This window comes from Sabethes cyaneus, chromosome 2, assembly GCF_943734655.1.
Source record: "Sabethes cyaneus chromosome 2, idSabCyanKW18_F2, whole genome shotgun sequence".
NCBI lineage: Eukaryota > Metazoa > Arthropoda > Insecta > Diptera > Culicidae > Sabethes > Sabethes cyaneus.
The window spans coordinates 40,267,976-40,288,670 of NC_071354.1; the positions used below are offsets into that span (position 1 = coordinate 40,267,976).

General features: G+C 40.2%; 1 protein-coding gene across 1 annotated transcript in view; it reads left to right on the forward strand.

Moving 5' to 3' along the window:
• The window catches only part of LOC128735338 (MOXD1 homolog 2-like), a 55,022-nt gene that overhangs the window by 26,242 nt on the left and 8,085 nt on the right, over window positions 1-20,695 (forward strand). The window contains exons 2-3 of the mRNA XM_053829827.1: window positions 1,825-1,980; window positions 14,479-14,757. Of these exons, the coding sequence (XP_053685802.1) occupies window positions 1,825-1,980; window positions 14,479-14,757 (435 nt within the window). The remainder of the gene's footprint in view (window positions 1-1,824; window positions 1,981-14,478; window positions 14,758-20,695) is intronic.

The following is a 20,695-nucleotide window of genomic DNA, read 5'->3' on the forward strand; positions in this document are numbered from 1 at the left end:
TTTGCCAATGCTACTGCTGTGCACTGGTCACGTAATGGACATCGTCCATCATCTTCCATGTGTACATATCACACACACACAGACACACGTACGAGACTGTGCAATCTCAGGAACAGCCAAGTTCCGAGCTGTTTGTCTGACCTAAATCCGGCTCCTTCCCACGCGGCAACTGTCCGACAAAAGATGACTGTGGAGTGAGATTAGCTGGAAGCACAAACAATCTGTACCGTTTGTTGCTACTGAAAATTGAGTGAGCTCTTGCCAGACAGCCGATGAGTTTTCGGTGGTCACCGAAGAAGAATCACCAGTCAATCGGTAGTCTGAGGAAAATCAATCTATTTTATGGCTCTCCACCTTCCTGTCACCGAAAGCCTGGGGAATTGGTCGTCAGCGTTCACGGTGTCGTCGTCGTCGTCGTCGTCGCCGCCGCTACCGCCGTGGCCAACCAGTCCCTGGAAGGGGATTAGTTTCAATCATTGAATCTTCCGAACGCGTGGCTCATATTTCTAGGGGGCTGCATCGTAAAACAAAACTCCAAGCATGGCGATATGGGAAAAAATAAAGAAGATAAAAAAAAACAATCGACTTGATTGAAATCAACTTCCGTCCGATAATAAGCTTACCCGGTTCGATTTACGGGGCAGCAGTGCTTGCAAAACATGTCCGGCAGTACGGGAACCACCTTGTTAGCTGCTCTTTTGGCTGGTTTCGTTAGTTTCGCAGTTCGATTTTATTATCGACTGGACAAAAATTCCGGTTCATTCCCCGTGGTGTCTTACGGTCTAGACGAGTTCCCGACACGAGAGAAACACGTCTTTCCATTCATTAATCATTCGACTTTACGACCCTGTGAAGGGTTCAGGGCATTCTGCCACAAACATTATTAACCGTTACCGCCTTCGACATACTCAGCGGGCTAATTATTGTCATGCTTTACTGTCACCCCCACGTAGCCGTTCGAACGGTTCACGACGAATTAAACATCCTAATTTACTGCCCTTCGGTAAAAACGAAACTTTTAATTATGTACATAATTTTTGTTGGCTCGTGACTACTCCCAATCCCGATCCAGGTGCTGCTGTAAAGAATCGACAAGCAAGCAAGCAACAAAGTATCTGGAATTCAATCGAAATTGCATCGCTCAATGAGGCGGCAACGACTATAAAATCGACTGTCTAATTAAGACACGATCGATAAACTGATCGATTTATGTTCACTGGAAACCATCAAAAACAACTTTTCGATCGGAAAGTATCCAATTTCGGGGGAACAACTCAAAGCGGTTTACGCATTTAGAACACGTTGCTATCCTCTCGGCTGTTGTAGAAGCTGCATGTCTACGCATATAATTAAAATCTTGCTCCAACAACGAAAAAATGTAAACGCAAACCCTCCCACTCCAGCCAGCGTGGACTAGTTCGGAAGCTACAGGACTAGGAGCCACTCTAAAAGAGGCAGTTCGTGTTCCTATCTTGTGCTGCTGATCTCTCGGTTGCTGATTGCCGACGCCCACCGGTCAAAACGCGACGTACGTGAGTGCGTCTATGTGTGTGTGTTTTTATGTGAATTAATTAGCAAAGCGCTCCGCCTTTACACCTTTCTAATATGATGCTACCTACCAACAACCATCATTGCTGTGCCGAGCCCGAGCAAAAAGTCCATAATTTATTCCTAATTGTCCAGTCTCGGAAAGCGGCGGTTCTGCCCCCCGTAATCGAGCATGTCGCGGCCTTTGCTTGGCACTGCAGCACTGACTGTTGTAGTTACGGTTACGATTGTGTCTAACGTTTCTCTATCTCTTTTTCTCCCTCTCTATCTCTACAGGACCGCCACTTCAAGATGAACAGCAATGGCGAACCGCATGTGGATCCCTCGCAGGATTACATCCTGCTGCTGGGCTACGAGAACGCCACCCATACGGTGCTTCGGTTCCGGCGCAAGCTGGATACCTGCGATACCAACCAGGATGTGCCCATCACGGTAAGTTTCGGTTGTTTCGTTTCGTTTCCGAGGGAGGAAACCCCGTTTTGGGGTTGTGAAGTTTTAGATTGTGGCCGCAATTACGTTATGACACGGCAGCACTGGGCAGTGAGTGATGTGCAGACCCCAAAGATGGTCGCTCACAATTAGATTTGTGGACAGTTTTGGGGGTAACATAACTCACTTCTTAATTAACAATTTTGTTCTTTGGATTAGTGTGCTAATAATATGCATGCGTTTTGTAAAGATCTTCAGATTAGTGTTGCTTGAACAGGCATATCTGAGTTAGAAATGTTCTGCCTCTAAGTGAAATTCCATTTAAAAGTTGAGAGTTTCACACAGGTCAAAATAGTTTGTTTTAAATTGTGAAAGCAGTATTTTTACGGAGAACTGGCAGCACGGTCAACGGCAGATGCCCGGTTTGTGTGTGCTGCAGTATTTTTATAATTTCGAGTGGTTTGTCGCAGAATATGGCAGTGCAGTTTGTAGGAATAGTGAAATCTATGTGATACGCGGGTGGATAACATGGATTAAACACCCATAAAGTGCTTCTTGTCATGATAATTGAAAGTGAAAGTTTGCAAGATCCAGACGCTATTTCCGTATCAATGCGAGGCGATACGTTGTGGGTGTGAGCAAGATAGGACATACGTTACTGCTATCTGTGGGAACTACCAGCTCATTTGTTTCTCTCCTGATATAACCAAAACAAGGATAAGAAGGAGAAGAGAAAGCAACGAAAATTCATCTTTCTTTGGTCATCTATTGCGAGATAAGTTATACATTTTTAATAAAAAATACATTTTGTTCCAGCTGGTAGGGGAGGGAAACATGCTATTAATCGACTCAGGTCGTCTTTTATAGAACGCATTATGGCATGCTTTCGGTTATTGGGAATTCCATCTAACATAACATAATCTCAAAGTGATACCAATTACCGGCTATATATTGTCAATTGCAAGAAAAATTGTGCCGTCCAAAGTGCGATATCACTCATAAAAGTGCTATTTTAGCTTAAATCGTTTCGGTCTCTTCGGCGCACTTATTGCTTGGAAGATAACGAAAAAGTGCGCCGAAGATACCGAAACGGTTTAATGCAAAATAGCACTTTTATGAGCGATATCGCGCTTTGGATGGTGCAGTTTTCCTTGCAATTGACAATAATTTATCAAAATTACCAATAGCGCTAATATAACAATTTAATGATTCAAATTCGATCAAATCTGTTATTCGCAAAAAGTGGCATCACGGTTTCTGATATGATTTGCGATGCGCACTCTGCGCACTGTACGAGAAAATTCGCGATGGATTAGTACCACGATCTCTTTTACTCTCTTGAACTTCCCATGTGGCGTATGAGTTGTTTCGGTCTTTTGCACTATAACAGATCCCTGACCTTGCTTTGGTTTAACTCAAACTCAAATCGCGACTACGAAGCTGAAGAGGATTATTAGGCCTGTTCGCACTTATACGGGGTCCCATGCCGAACTGTCATTGTGTGAATGATGACAAAAGCAAAAATGCTTCCCTCTTCTTTTTTCTCACATAGAAACCAAACAAATATTAGCAACTTCGCAGTCGCGAATCTAGGTACAAACTTTAAGGCTGTGAACCATTTCGCGAAATTTTTGGCTTTTTGGTTAAAATTTGACAGTTCGATGGTTATTTCTCCTTGAGTGGTTAAAATTAGTTCAGAATGTGAACCATTTCATATTTGACGGATTGATAGTTTTTTTGCTCAATGAGAGCATATAAGGTGAGGATGAAAATATTGGTTTTTCTGTCCGAGTTAAAATCGGAGGAATTTTTGATGTTCATTTGCTTTTATTTGATAGATAAAATTCATCTCATTGCAACCCGGGTTGTTTGAACATATTTATAATGCGATAAGCATCCATACCAATGTAAAAAAAATCTAACGAAAAATCAGTGAAACTTGTCGAAGCTCTCTTCCTCACCTGTGCATATCTCATTGGCTCTCAGAACTTGGTTAAAACTAACCATGCTCCCGAGCAGGGTTATTTTCGGAAAATCTTCGAACTGTCAAATTTTAACCAAAAAGTTGGGAGTTTCGCGAAATGGTTCACAGCCTTAGTGGCAACAGAGCAACATCGTAATCCTGGCAAAGCGAGCTTTTGCAAAATGTTTCTCTTTTTTTTCTTAAGTGGGTCTATAAGGGCTCTGTCAGGTATGTTTTTTACAAGACAGGACAGGTAATGGTTTTTTAGTCTCGCTGTTGCGTTATTCGTTTTCAGGAGATGTTTGCATTTTGGACTCGCCTCTGTATTGGTGGTGGGTTGCCAGTAGCCACTAGGACGTATCGGAATTGGAATTCAGGTTTTCTTTACTATTTGCATTAGATCATTGCATTTAATGATCCATACCAGAGGGAGTGTACAGTGAGCCTGTTGTTTACCCGTTGATTTTGTATGATAATGACAATTTGACGTGTTGGCGATGGTATTTTCAAAATTACGGTGGTTTTTGGTTTATGAAGACCGACCCCACGGCACATCGCCATTTTTCTATGACTCAAATGTAAACGTCAAAAGCACTGGGCGGGAAATCACTTCATAGAAATTTCATGGAGCGGCCATTGTTGTTTGGGGCCCAGCACCGAGGGGCCCATCAGTATGGGGGTACTGTCAAATCGTATGTGAGAGTGTATTGGTGACACCGCACACCGGGCTGATGAAGACAGATACCGTCATCCGGGGATACTTGCAACACTTTTGAACTTTGATTTAGTATAACTTTTGAAGTATACCGTTTAGGTCCAAGTGTAAGTAGCCAAAACTTGTATAGTGGGGAGTACTTTTGATTTATGATTATGAGAAAAAATATAAACTAAATGAGCCTGTAGAATGAACCGAAAATAGGGGTGTTGCAAGTTACCCAGTAAACGGGGTTACTTGCAACACTTTTCTGATTTTGCGTTTCTTATGATTTTATATCTGATTTCAAACCGCGAATGACTATTTTGAGATATTTTGAATGTATTTGTAGTAAAACAAGAGATACTGGAGGCGTTTTTTGTTTCCCAGTTTCGTCTATCGCTTTTTAAAGATATTCGGTGAAAATGCAGCATGTCGGCGAACTCCAAATTGCCGTTTCAAGGCACGTGGAATTTTTCACAATTTTAATTTTTCTGGAGATGGTGGTAGACAAAATAATATCGTACAGATGCAAACTGACATTGCACATACTGTCTATCACGATAATTTTCATTTTTACAAGCCGCACCATATTGGAAGTAACAACACGAATTCATCGTTTCTTCTCCAAGTTCAAAATCTAAACAAAGCTCAAAGTTGCTATTTGTTAGCTTATATGATGCACTTATTGTGTACAGGAACCAAATAATAAAAAATAATTCCATGTCAATGAACTGACGCAACTTTGCACATCCATTTTTCCTACTCTGAAAGTGAAATTACTTTTCAATCGTATAAAAACAAGCAAAACAATGATGTAATGGATTAAACTTAACTAAACAATAGGCAAACAACCCTTGTTTAAAATGGCATTGGGTACAAATGGTTATGTTAACAAACAAATGCGTTAGAGCTGTCAAAAGCGCGATGCGCCAAAGTGTTGCAAGTAACCCCGGTGTTGCAAGTATCCCCGGATGACGGTACCTTTTTGTTTATGATTGACGCAGAATGGAATATAATCATCCAACATATTCATTATTTAATGGTTTAGGAGTATGATTGCGATACATGAATATACGCAGCGGTTGAGCTAGACATAGTGATGCTCAATTTTCAAGTTGATCAATTGATAGGCTGACCGACTTGACCAGTCATTTAGTATACTCATTTATTCGCAAAGTATTTGGAGTGAACTGATTAGCAAATAATCGATAACCAACATTCTTTTTCTTTTGTGCTGCTTCAAGTTTAAGATACCCGATCGTCAATCTTTTTCATACATATTGACAATATACGTTTAAAAGACGCGGATCAGTACTCAAAAAAATTGCTATTTACAGAAACATCATAATCTCGGATACCTATAGCAAAACTCCCTACGACCGCCGGTTTGAGTTTAGTTTGCTGCCAATAATGATAACACATTTTACTCGTTACCTTGATCCAACAATTATCCGCCTGTTGTTTACACTATTTCCAGGCAAAGCTAAAAAAATGTTCTCTGGTATAAATCTGTTCGTAAAACTAAAACAAAAACTAAAATATCTTAAACAGGCTTATCTTGACTGTCGACTTGAAAATATTTAAATATGTAATAATTCTCCTAACCACTTAAAAAAATAAATAAATTTAAAGAATAACGATCATATCACTTATCAAGGTGAATCCCGATCCAACGAAACCTGCCTTACTAACAAATCACAACTCCTTCCTGTAATCTTTGCAGGGATGCAGAGGTTAACACGGTCCCAAAAACAGCAAAGATTACACTAACACTCCTTCCCCAATCCCATCTGATTGCAAGGACGTGGCCGGCGCAGTTATTGACCCTATATATATCGAGTCACTGAATTTTGCACAGTGAGGATGATCGGTCACTCCCAACCTCATTCACTTGATTCATTGTGCAATTTCACTGGTTCGGGTCAATCACTGAGTGCAACCATTGATATGTGCAATCAGTCTAAGCTAAGCTAAGCTAATTGTGAAAGCAGTATTTTTACGATACAAACTATGGAAAAAAACGGAAGATAGACACCGCTATTCTGTATTTCGAACGAATTGGTATTTCGAACGAAAGTTCTTTCGAACGAAATTTCCGCCAGCACAATCAAATGGGCAAAACATCTCGTTCGAAACAAGTTGAACGTAATAAAGATTCTCTTCGAAATACAGAATAGGGGTGAGAATAAAATAAAACACGCATGAGTAGAAGAAAAGTAGTACAGTAAAAAATATAAATGTAACAAGCAAGTTTAAACCTTAAATGTCTGAAAAAAACAAATCAGCAAAAAAAATAAATAAGATTGCAAAAGAAGGATCAGCAGTTACGTAAAACCTGATCAAAGTACACTGTTTGAAATATTAAATAAAATGATTTTTTAGACGAACAAAACAGAAAATAAAACAAACATAGTTGAAAAAACTATGCAACTAAATTTTAATAAATATGTAGGAAGCAGTAATAAATCATGCAAAAGCAATTGTAAACGCTCGGAACTAAAACAATGGTTTAAATGGCATATAACGTGACATGCAACATGGATGCCATGGCTTTCGACTTGGATTTGGGTTTAAGCCTCAACCTTTTGGTTCTAGGCTTAAACTTGGTCTTGAATTCGAAGTTGAACTTGGGTTTACACTTGGGATCTTCTGAGATTTGATCTTGGACATGGGCTTATGCATCGGATTTTTGGGATTAGGATTAGGCTTAGCCTTAAATTTGGCTTTGGACTTGGACTTGGGTGTGGGTCTTTTGAGACTAAGATTAGGTTTGGGGTCGGATTTGTACTTGGACTAGGGCTGGGCATGGGCTTGAGCTTGGGCTTGAATCTGTTCTTAAACTTGATCTGTTCTTAAACCTGAACTAGGGTTGGGCCCAACAAGGCTTGGATTTGGACTTGAACTTGGGCAGCACCAGGGTTTGGGGTTGAACTTGGGCTAGGAACTTGAAGTTGAGCAACTTGGGCAACTTGAACATGAATTTAGTTTGTGATTTAGACTTAATCGTTGGCACAACTTTGGCTATGTCATTTGTAGCTTGTGATTGTGAACCAGAAATTACAGACTTTACCCAGCTAGCATTTTCATATGTATAAAAAAGGTAAAAATCAGCATTACGTACAGATATACGTGCTGAATAAATCGTATTTCATGCGCAAAATTGGCATATCCGTACTACTTTGGAGACGATATACGTGATTACGAATAATTTTGAGCGTTACGACTATATAAGTATTTATATACGATAATATCCGATTAAGCGCGAGTCGCTCCGTACTACTCTACGATTTTGAGCTGAAAATCGTATGTATGTCAGTCATTATTATTATATACGACAGAAAATCAACTTGATCCCACTTTATCCTGCTTTAGTTACGATTTCGAGTTTGTTAAGTGATATTTACGATAGTTTTCGTACATTGATATACGAGTTAGTGTTAGCTGGGTAATTTGTTCATTAGCCTTACACCAATTTCTTTATTAAATTTGTTCCAAGGCCTCTGTTTTACTTAGCTTTATTGAATCGTTAACGAAACAATGACGGGAAAATGAAAAGTTAAAAGTTCTAAGAAGTTTAAGTAAGCTGTATGAAGAAGATTTACTTTGTTATACTATAACAATAGCTTAGAAGTGGGTCGAAAAACGTAAAATCGTTCCGAGGCTTGGAGGGACAAATATTACAGACCAATTGACACGAATCGCACTTTTTAAATAGATTGGACAAATTGAGCAATGTCCGAGTAATCAGAACAGTTATAAAGTCCTTAACTTGCCACAGTGATGAAGGTAACAAATCGTCACCAAAATATCTATATCTGTGAGTAATAAAAGTGAACAAAATTTCTCCAAATTTTGTTCGTTTATGCCTGAGTAATGTTTGAATTAGATCTGAGCAATGTCTGAGTAATGTTTGAGCAAAGTCTGAACAGAGTATGGGAACTGTTTGGGTAGTGTATGAGGATTATCTGAGCAATGTGTGGGTAATGTCAAAGTAATGTCTGAGTAAGGCATAAATCTTCCATAAGAGGGAGAAACGTGCTGCTCGAGCCATAGATGCTTAATGTCTGGGAAATATCTGAGTAATGTTTGAACAATATTTTATCGATGATTGAACAATGTCTGAACAAAATTTGCGTACTATCTGAGCTCGAATAATATCTGAGCAATATTTAAGTAATGTACTAGAAATATTTCAGCAATATCAGAGCACTGTCTGGGTAATGTCTGATTAATGTTTGTGCAATGGCTGAATAATGTTTGAGCAATGTCTGAACATTGTTTGTGCAAACAATGAACAAAGTATGAGTGATGTCTGAGCAATACCTGTGCAAGGGGTTGTATAGTGTTTGAGCAATGTTTGTTCAATGGTTGAGTCTAAGTGAGTTGAGCACAGACTGCACAAAGTATGGACCATGTTTGTGCAATATCTGAACAATGTCTCAGCAATGTCTACGCAATTTCTGAATATTGCGTGGCGCCCTGCCTGATCAATGTTTGAGAAATGTCTAAGCAAAGTCTAAGCACAATCTTAACAAAGTATGGGTAATGTCTGAGTAATGTCTGAGCAATGTTTGTGTAAAGTTTGAGTTATATTTGAGCAAAATCTGATGTCTATGCAATGTAAGAGCGATTTCTGATCAATGTTTCAGCAACGTCTGAGTAAAACCTGCGCAATATCTGAGCCCGAATAATATCTGAGCAATATCTAAGCAATGTCTAGGAAATGTCTTAGCAATGTTTGGGAAATGTTTGAGTAATGTTTGGACAATGTCTGTGTAATGTCTTAGTTATGTTTGAGCAAAGTTTGAGTAATGTCTGGGCAATATTTGAGCAATGTCTGTGTTAGGTCTAAGCAATGCCTAATCAATGTTTGGGCAATGTCTCAGCAAAGTTTGAGCACAGTCTGAACAAGGTATGGATATGGTCTGAACAATGTCTATTCAATAACTGATTAATGTTTAGGGACAGTCTGAACAAAGTATGGATAATGTTTGAACAATATCTGAGAAATGTGCGGGTAATGTCAGAGTAATATCTAGGTAATGTCTGAGTTGACCAGGCATTAGTCAATAGGCCGTATGAATAAAACGGTTAGAGCAAACTCTCCCAAAAGATTTACACGGGAAAAGCAAAGCAAACTGTTTTATTCTACCTGAGCACAGTCTAAACAAAGTGTGGGTAACGTTTCAGCAACGTCTAAGTAATGCCTAGGCAAAGACTGAGTGATGTCTAAACAAAGTCTGAGCACAGTCTGAACAATGTTTGAGCAATATCTGAACAGTGTCTGGGCAATGCCTGCGTACTGTCTAAGCCTTGCTTGATCAATGTTTGAGCAATGTCTCAGCAAAGTCTGAGCACAGTATGAACAAAGTATGGATATTATCTGAACGATGTCTGTACAATGTCTGTACAGTATCAGACTGATGTTTGAGCAAAGTATGAGTAATGGGTGGGCAATATCTGAGTAAAGGGATCATTCAATAATGACGTTCATTGCTTATGGGAGGGAGGGGGGTGTCAATTTTGTGACAGGTTGTGACAGAGGGGGGGAGGGGGTCTAGGCAAATGTGACATCCGTCGAAGAAAATTTATTCCCAGAAAAAGGCTACAAAAACTCATCGATTTATTTCGATTTTCGAACTTATTTTACTTCAGAAGATCGCAAGAGGACCCGACATCGTCGAGACAAATAAATGAAGCTGAATCTCTCCTACCTTCTCTTTACTCAAAAAGCGACTTGTTCAATTTGTTGAACAAAATCTTTCAAGCTGGTAATTGTTTCAGCTGACGGCGCCGAAAGTCGGGCACGATTTGCGTATGTTACGCTAGATTAATTATACCATGCGTTACATTAAAGGATATATGTAAATCATTTTCAGTTCATTTGCAATCAAAGTTTCTAGCCTTTTACTAAATATTTGATAGGCAAGTACAAAATAAACTTTAAAAGCTATCGTCACGATGTAGTGAAACCTGCCTCGCCGATGCAGATTGAAGCTGTTTTAAAGCGGAGTGGTGCTCTTCAGTTGACACCAAAACTTCATTTCTTCATTGATTTGTGACGATTTGCAATTGAAGCTTGTTAGAGCCTTTGTTCGCAATTCATAAATCGTGCCTATTAAAATATTTTTTACTACAGTAGACTCTCAGAAAAGTTAACTCTCTGAAAAGTTAATTGTTCAGAAAAGTTAAGCGTATATCAGCTCTCATGCAACGCTCTAAAAAGTTAATTTTTGCCTTAACTTTTCTGAGAGTTTGAATTTATTGGTTGTCCAAGCGTTTCTTCACACACGTGTGTTTACCTTCTATCTTTATTTCTTATTTTTCGACTTATTGTCACCTTTCCACAGTTTCATACAGAGTCGCATCATAACTGGGATTAAATTAAACTCTTGTATCGGACATATAGCACATATAGGACATATAGGGCATATAGTTACTTCAGGATTTTTGGAAATATACTGGAAGAGCGGAAACTCAGATTGAATTTTAAATGCAAAAGAAGGAACAGCAAGGAACTAAAAATTAGTGCGAACGCTTATTTTTAATCAAAACGTAGACTACGAAAAAACAAAAGTAAACTAGTGTAACCGACTGTTTTAAACTTAGTGAAAGGTATTATTTTATAAAAAACTATGGAACTAAGTATTATTTCATAAAGATATTGCTACATATTTCTTTCTATTACAACTTCCAGGTACATAAAAATATGTATCCTATGTCCCGGAATGCACTTTTAGCTTTTGTGTTCATCATTTTCAATGACTTTTAGGACTACTCAGAAAAGTTAATAGTTCAGAAAAGTTAATCGACCGATTCCCCAATCGATTAACTTTTCCGAGAGTCTACTGTAATAAATTTACATACAGCAATTCGATAAAAAAAATCTGTAAAAAAATCAGTAAAAGTCTACTCTCTGGATGGAGAAAGTTAGCAAAACGTGGAATCTTTTGATAATTTCGTTAAAAAGATAACTTTAAAATCAGTTTATCCGGAAAAATCAAGAAAATTTAAATTTCTTTTTTTCGAGAAAATACGCGACTGTTATTTTCTATGATTTTTTAATCTTACACTACTTCTCAAAAGATTAAGCTATTTTATTTCTATTTTAGGTTTGTGTGACGTCCAAAGGGGGGGGGGGGGGGAGGTTGAGTTTTGTGACACAATCGGACAGCAGGGGGAGGGGGGGGGTCTAAAAAAGCAGAAATTTGGTGGACGTCATATTTGAATCGTCCCAAAGTCTATGCAATGTCTAAGTAATGTTTGATCAATGCTCGAGTAGTGTCTTAACAAAGTCTGTGCACAGTCTGAACAAAATATGTATAACGTCTTAGCAATGTCCGTACAATGTCTGAGAAATGTCTGAGCAATTTCTGAGTAATAGCTGAACAATGCTTGATCAATGCTATAGCAATGTTTATCTGAGTAATGTCTGAACAATGATAATGTCTGAGTTCTATTTGAGTGTAGTCTCAAAAAAGTATGGGTCTAACCAAAGTCTGATCAAAGCATGCTTGATGTCTGAGCAATATCTGAGGAATGTCTGTGTAATGTCTAAGCAATGCCTGATCAATGTCTAAGCAATGTCTCAGTAACGTCTGAGCACAGTCTGTACATAGTATGGATATTATTTGAGCAATGTCTCAATGTCTCATGTTTGAGCGCAGTCTGGACAAAGTATGAGAAATAGCTGGGCAATACCTGAGCATTGTCTGAGTAATGTCTGAACTATGGTTGAGTAAAGTCTAGACAAAGCATGAGTGATGTCTCAGGAACATAATGTGTGTGTAATGTGTGAGCAACACCTGATCAATGTTTGAGCAGCGCCTGAGCAATTTCTGAGCACAGTTTGAACAAAGCTTGATTGATGTCTGAGTAATTTTTGTGCAATGCCTGATTAATGTTTGAGAATTTTCTATGCAAAATGTGAGCACAGTCTTTAGAGAGTATGGGCAATGTTTGAGCACAGTGTGAACAAAGTTTAGGTATTGCCTGATAAATGTCCTGTGCAATGACGGAACAATGTCTGAGCAATATCTATGCATTTCTGAGTAATGTCTGATCAAAGTTTTATCAATATTTGAGCAATGCCTGAGCAAAACCTGAGCATAGTCTAAACAAAGTGTAAACAACGCATGAGTAATGTCTGCGCAATGCCTGATCAATATTTGAAAAATGTCCGAACAAAGTATGGGTAATATTTGAGCAATGTTTGTGCAATACCTGAGAGGTGTCTGAGCAATGTCTGTGCAATATCTGAGTAATATTTGACCAATGTCTGACCAATATCTGAACAATTTCTGTGCAACGTCTGAGTAATATTTGAATGCAGATAATGTCTGGGCAATGTTTTAGCCATTTCTGTAATATCTGTACAATATGTAACTAATGTCTGATCAATAGCTGAGCAATGTTTGGACCATGCTTGGACAATGTTAGGGCGATATCTGGGCAATGTCTGTTCACTATCTGAGCAATAACTGGGCATAATCTATAATAAAATCAATCAAACATAGAAGAACTTTAAGTGTGATCTGCGTATACCTATAATGGGAACGCATTTTCAAAATTAAACCTTTCTGACTAAATTTTTTTCAACCCCCGTCTTGGAAGAGTTAAATAAATTTAAATGTTTTCAGTAATTTCGTCAGTATGCCTTTAAACCTATGATTTAGCAAATCAGATCAATGGTTTGGCTATAATGCAATCCCAAGCAATTCGCTACTCGAAACAGTGGGAAAAAAACCATTATTCCGCGCGTAGCGCAGTACTACTCTCGAAAGTTACTTACCTCGGCTATCAGGAGGACTGACCCCGGTTATTAAATCTCTTCCCGGCCGGCTTGCTTGCTTCTCCCGGATGGATGGCTGGCTGGTTCACTAAAAACTTGTCTTGCAAGGGCCCGCAATGGCCGCCGACTCGCTTCGACTCGGCCAGCTTCGGCCCGTCCAGCAATTGAGGCCAGCAGCCCCGGCCCCGGCCGGGAGCACGCAGGCAGTGATGAATTTATGCAAATTTCAAAATTGCGCTGTTATGAATGCAAATTTAAATTATAAAACGCTTATAACGAGCCAGTCAGCCAGCCAGCCAGCCGGCCTGCCAACCGACCGGGCTAACCAGCTGGCGGAAGCCTCCAGAGGCGCGCGCTCGTGGAGTTTCGTGAGCGATTTCCTCTGTCGGTGATGCCGGGCGTTTTCCGGCCGTGAACGAACCGGGACGGGCAGCACCACCGGGAGGTTTTATAAATCTCCGCAGCGCAAATACTGAGCACTGCAAAACGAAAGATGAATTCCGTTCTGGAGAAATGATGTAAATCGGGGAAAAAGTTTCGGGAGCTCATGCAGGTCACTGTGACAGTAGGGTGACTCAGCCGGTTCCGGCTGTGTTCGTTTCCGGGCGGTCGCTTTTTTCGCGTGGACCACCCTGCCTAATCCAAAAGCCGGAAAGCAATGTCGAACAACTGCTTCATTGAGCAGCCTGGCGCTCCGGAAGAATGATGGCTTGTCTATCATATACCATTTATAGTCTAGTTGTACGACGGCAACGAGCGATAGTAGTGTGCCACTCCGCTTCGTAGAAGAGATTTAAATAAATTTACATTTGAATAAACTGATAATTGGAAAGGAATAAGTGCCAGACTCCGGAACAGACCTAGTCGCAGTAGATCGTAGATAATGTATGCAGGCATTGCCATCCACCACACCGTCGGTCGGCGTCGTCGCTATCGCTGACGATGGCAGCGGATGAACGGTGTTATTTCTGCTGATGACGACTACCACGACGACAAAGTGTTCAATTTCTCATTTTTTCCTTTGTTTTTTCTCTTTTCATCCCCTTTTAGAACGACACCATCCGCATCATCTACATGTACCACAACCGGGACCCGAAGAACGGCGCCCAGGCCATCGGAACGCTGCCGGATCCGAACGAGGCCTTCAAGGATTCGGTGCCGATTTTCCTCACCCAGCGCGTTAACCAGGTTCCGATCGAGCTGGACTCGCGAACCCGCATCCTGGAGCTGCGGAACCAGGACGTCGAGATACCGATGGGCGACGACAACCTGCGCTGGTGCAAGATGTTCAAGCTGGACCAGTTCGTGCGGAAGCAGCACATGATACGGGTGAGTGTACTTGTGTGTGGAACAGTGGAGTCTGGCTCAGTGCGGTACATTTGCGGAAGTGTTTGTACCGCCACAATGCGATGATGAAAAGATGAAACGGCGGCGGATGGGGGTGCGGGAGGGCCAGCCTGTCAGCTAATAAAAGCGATTTTATTTATTTAAATCAGACCTGGTGGAGTGTTATAGGCGGGGGTTTGAAGCGAGAGGTTCTTTGTCTTTGGCTTTGGTTTTTATTTGCTAGTTTCGGGTTGGAATAGGGATAGGGAGCGTTGTCGGTTTGAAATCAAACAATTCAGCTACTCTGCTCGCCTCTTCGAGTCAGCAGCCGCAGTAGTTAGGGCGGTACAGCTTCGTTTATTTTCCGGAAGATGCTCGTAATTGGCTAATGGGGTTTAAAGCACAGACAATCGTAAAGTTTTACGATCAAGCATTATGGTTTACGGTCAGTGCCGTTGTCGGAGCATCACCAGCTGTGGGAGTTACCGTAAAATAGTGTTTAATTGATCGTTGGATCTGAAGTGCGTTGTAGGCGAGAGATCAAATAGTATTTCGACAGAATGATTTACCAGCTTCTTTTTATTAGTAGGGCTTCGAATGAATGAAACTAAGACAGGTTTATTCACTATTAATCAAATGAAATGGGGTTCGAACATCATAAGTTACTTCAACTAGGAAAAAAATAAACGGCTTCTTTAGTAGAGATTTACGTACGATGATCATTGGATAGTTAATTTACAGTGATAGACTCTTTCTAAAGTTTAATCTATCTGTTCAAATACGAAGTATTGAATGTTGTTTCCTCTGCTGGAAGAATAAAATTAACAGAACAATTGGTTTACTGTTATAACAGTTGATGGTCACTATGTGCTAAATAAATTCCCTGACAAATACATATACCTATTGTTTTATAATTCCTGGAGAGGAAACATGTACTATTGTTTTAAGATTAATTTAACAGTACAACATTAAAAACTATCATTTGCGACACAGAGAATGGCAAATAAAAATCATTTAGTGCCGTATTAAAAGCTTTCTGATAAGCCTAGCAAAAAGAAATGCAAGACAAACAATCACTAGTGTTCTGCTGGTTATAAAAATCAAATTGTTTCGATATTTATAATCGGCTTCAAACTGGTAGAAAATAGTTGAAACAGTTATATGTGTACTAATTCCAAGGGTGTTTTGTAAAAGTAGACTTAATAATTGAATGCTTATTTACAAACGCTGCTTTTAAATATTGTTCTGCTAGCTTTTTATTAGATTACTCGGGACACCTTTGCCTCGCAATCTCTTCCCAGGCAAAAAATGGAGTTTTATTGCACTCTTATTGCGGTTTTGATGACCGATTTCGGTCATAAAAGCCATCAAATTGTTGCTTGTGTTAAACAATTCCCTTCTTTTGTTCTCTATAGAGAAGAGAAATAAAACCCTTGTTATCATTGGTCTATCACTGATCAATGGCCATCTCTATTTTTCAGACACCTCCCGATCGAACTGAAAATCCCCCTTTTATCAACCTCCCTGTGCTGATACCATTATTTCAAACCATCTATATGTCAATTGTCAAGTTTCGTGCAAGAGACCACTTCTCTTCTGTCATCCAACCATAGATTTTCGTTCCGGAAACTTTCATGATGCTAGAAAGAAAGCTTTTTTTCTCATTTGGACGTTCCTCCCCTACTTGTCAGCTACCCATGCTGTCTAACAGCCGCCTATAAATTTGTTTGTTTTTTCTCCGGAAATTCTTCTTATTGTGACCTCACCGCCCCTCGTTTAATCAATCCCTCTATCATCATCCCTCCATTTCAAGGAACAGGTACCCCAACACACATTCTTGTTGAATAGTAGTTTATTTAATTATTGTATAGCCAATTACCGGGTAAGAAGCGCTTGTTAAGCTGTTATTTAACAAAAATGTTGGCTGGGTCTCCCCCAGTTTGATTGAAAACGGTCCAGGCGTTCCAGAGTTATGGCGGGACATACATATAGATGAGGCACTAAGCTTTCCCTTTGGTCCTTCAAGCATTTTGTCCTCTTTTGAACTTCCCCCCTAGTGGTTTCCTTTTCTCTTTCCATTTCTTCCTCACTCTTGTCACACAGTCGCTGGTAGAATTGTTCTCGGTCCAAATGCAAGAGAAACGCAACTTTTTTTTACCAATGTGAGCCTCCCCTGCCCTTTTAGAGACTACCATCACTATATTAAGTAAAATGAGTATGAGTACCAAGTTTGGTGGAAACCGATCTATACATTCCGGAGTTATGGTGAAACATACGTTCATACTCACGTTTACCCTAAGGTGGTGGTAAGCTCTCGGGAGACTACAGACTTATGCGTACTAGCGAACAATAGAGGGTCTGCAGCAGGCTTGCTGATAATCGCATCATAACGCCTATTTTTAGTCTTCAAGCAGGAACGCATTCGAAGATTCAATAACGCCTCACTGCTCCAGAATGAAGATAATAATAACACTACAAAGCTTGCAGCGATGTGACTTGCGAGAGAATAATACATAGGCCGAACATTTGTGTTTTATCTTTGCGCTTTCTATTCTTCGCCTTCGGTCCGTTTGCGGTGCGAAGCGTACATGATATTCTTCACTCTTCTTCGAATGCTTCGATCTTCATGAAGAAGCGAACAAAAATTTATCACCGAGGCGATGATTAATAGCTTAGTTTAGTTGGATGCAGATAACGGATAAAATGTAAAAGCAAACTGTTTCCGTATTTTATTTTTGGAAACCTTAGAAAATAGTGTGTATGTATGTATGTGTGAGTGTACGTATGCGCGAGTGTACGTCTTCTTCTTCTTCTTCAGCAGCATAGAGCCGGGGTGGCTCGTGCTGTTTCAAGCACTCGTCTCCATTCAACTCGGTCTTGGGCCACTCGTCGCCAATTTCCTAGTCGTCTCAGAAGTCGCAAATCGCTCTCGACCTGGTCGAGCCATCGTGCACGTTGGGCCCCCCTGTTCCTGGTGCCGGTGGGGTTGTTGAAGAGGACTATTTTCGTCGCACAGTCGTCCGGCATCCTTACGACGTGTCCGGCCCACCGTAGCCTGCTAACTTTCGCTAGATGTACGATGGGAGTCTCCCCAAGCAGTGCCTGTAGCTCGTGATTCATACGCCTCCGCCACTCTCCGCTTTCAGTTTGTACTCCGCCAAATATCGTCCGCAGCACTTTCCGCTCAAACACGGCAAGGGCGCGTATGTCCTCCGTAAGCAGCGTCACGGCTTCAAGTCCATAAAGAACTACCGGTCTAATAATGGTTTTGTACATTGTCAGCTTCGTGCGGCGGCGTATGCTTCCTGATCGTAGCGTTTTACGAAGGGCAAAGTAGGCCCGATTTCCCGCTTGGATGCGCCGCTGGATCTCCTTACTAGTGTTGTTGTCCGCGGTCACCAGCGATCCCAAATACACGAACTCTTCTACCACTTCTAGTTCGTCGCCGTCAACGGTTACCGTCCGTGGGAGGCGCACATTTGTTTCCTTTGAGCCTCTTCCTTTCATGTATTTGGTCTTCGACGCATTTATTTTTAGCCCAATTCTCCTAGACTCCGCTTTCAGTCTGGCGTAGATTGCCTCCGCCGTCGCAAAGTTCCTGGCAATGATATCGAAGTCATCTGCAAAGCCTAGAAGTTGGCTACTCTTGGTAAAAATCGTGCCTCTCGTTTCGATGCCCGCTCGTCGGATCACCCCCTCAAGAGCGATGTTGAACAGCATGCAGGATAGACCGTCACCTTGTCTCAACCCTCGTCGCGTCTCGAAGGGACTCGAGAGTGTCCCAGAGATGCGTACGAAACACATCACTCGATCCAATGTAGCTCTGATCAGTCGCGTCAGTTTGTCCGGAAAACCGTATTCGTGCATTATCTGCCATAGCTTGTCTCGATCGACTGTATCGTATGCTGCTTTGAAATCAATAAAGATGTGATGCGTGGGCACGTTGTACTCCCGACATTTCTGCAAGATCTGTCGGATAGTAAAAATTTGGTCCGTAGTTGCGCGAGCCCCCATGAAACCCGCCTGATAATTCCCTACGAAACCTTGTGCTATCGGTGACAGCCGGCGTAGCAGGATCTGGGAGAGTACCTTGTAGGCGGCATTTATCAGCGTAATACCGCGATAGTTGCAGCAGTCTAGCCGATCACCCTTTTTGTAGATGGGACAAACCACTCCTTCCATCCATTCCTCCGGTAGCTTTTCCTCCTCCCAAATCCTCGAAATAACCCAGTGTAGAGCCTTTGCTAGCGTTTCTCCGCCATGTTTATAAAGCTCTGCCGGTAGGCGATCCTTCCCAGCGGCTTTATTGGTCTTCAGCAACCTGATTTCTCGTTTGACTTCTTTGCGAGTGTACGTATGTGTGTACTTAAGAACGTTTTGCACTCACTTTTCTCAGAGTCGATAGACAGATTTGGATGATCTTGGTGACAAATGAAAGATCACTATTGAATTTTATATAAGTATATAAGCAAACGTTATTTGAAAACTGTTCTGTTTAAACCTATCAAACGAAAATAAACTATATTTAAACTTGAATACTTAGGAACGTATATAAAACCGTCAAAACGAGGATAACCAAAACATCTATCAAGTGTCGATTTTATGTATTGATGTATGTATGTGTGCTTGCATGTATGTATATGAGTATGTGTGTATTTGTGGTGTATGTACGTGTGCTTGTAACTTCGCGCAGAATTCGCCAAACCGAACCGGGAATTGTCCGCTAAGCCTTCAGAATTGCCTCGAAGAAATATTCTGAGATGTCAGTTTTGTTTTTAAAAAAGAATAAAACTGATTTTCGAATACGGTCGTGTCAAAAATAATCCGTGAAACGTGCCAAAATCGGTTTGATCTGTAGCTGGTTTATAGAAATAGTTACTCGTAGAATTAAAATAGCAAGAACTAGTTTTCCTATACAAATTTCAAACAAATTTTGCGTTCTTGCAATCAACAAAGACTTGCACTGGACAAACAATTATTTATCTCATTCAATTTCATATTGTTTCCGTAGTTTCTGATATTTTACATATATTCATAGAGGACTGAAAAAATGATCATCTATGTGATATATTTTCCTAACCATACGAATATATTTAAAATTAATAAAGGTGTTGATAAAATAAATTAACTGGGTGACGCTAAGAAATGTTTACGCACCCCAGGAAGAGAAATATCACTATTGCACCTAGCACATTCTTGAATTAGGCCATTACAAATACATATTTTATAAAGTTTTTGTCCTTCCGGTGTTCGGCCACTGAAGGGGGGGGGGGGCGAAAAAAAACAAAGTGAATTTTTTAATCGAGCAAAAAAAACATGGATTTTAAGAATTTTTATTTAAGGTTTAAACATGAAAACCGAATCTATTCTTGCTTATGATATGTACGTTATTATTTTCTATGCAAAAATATACGAAAAAAGACAAAACCGAGGGAAATTTTTTTTGAATGGATTTCGGAAATTCCATTGTTCGAATTCGTGCTAGAAGCTCAGAATTTTCTCATCCGTCGGCTCTAGCGTATATTTGTATACTTTATATATCATGGTAAAATATTACTTTCTTCGGGAAAATAGTTTGAGTAATAGCAGCCTGGCCGATAGTATGTAAAATTGTTTTACTTGATTAAAAAAATCACATTGCCCCCCCCCCCCCCTCCCCCTTCAGTTGCCTCACGTCGGAAGGACAAAAACTTCATAAAATACAAACAGTGGCATAACTTGAGAACGGCTGGGCCTAAAAAAAAGTTAAAATGACATAACATGATAATGCGTAGCATTCGATTTTGTTCTGGTTTTACAAAAATTTGGATATTTTTGAAAAATTTATCAGATTTAAAAAAAAATCGAAAGACATTTTAGAACATGTTTTAAGCTATCTTTAATAAAAATGAGATAAATCTGAGGGGACATGTTTTGATAATTCAAGTTTAATGATTTTTGT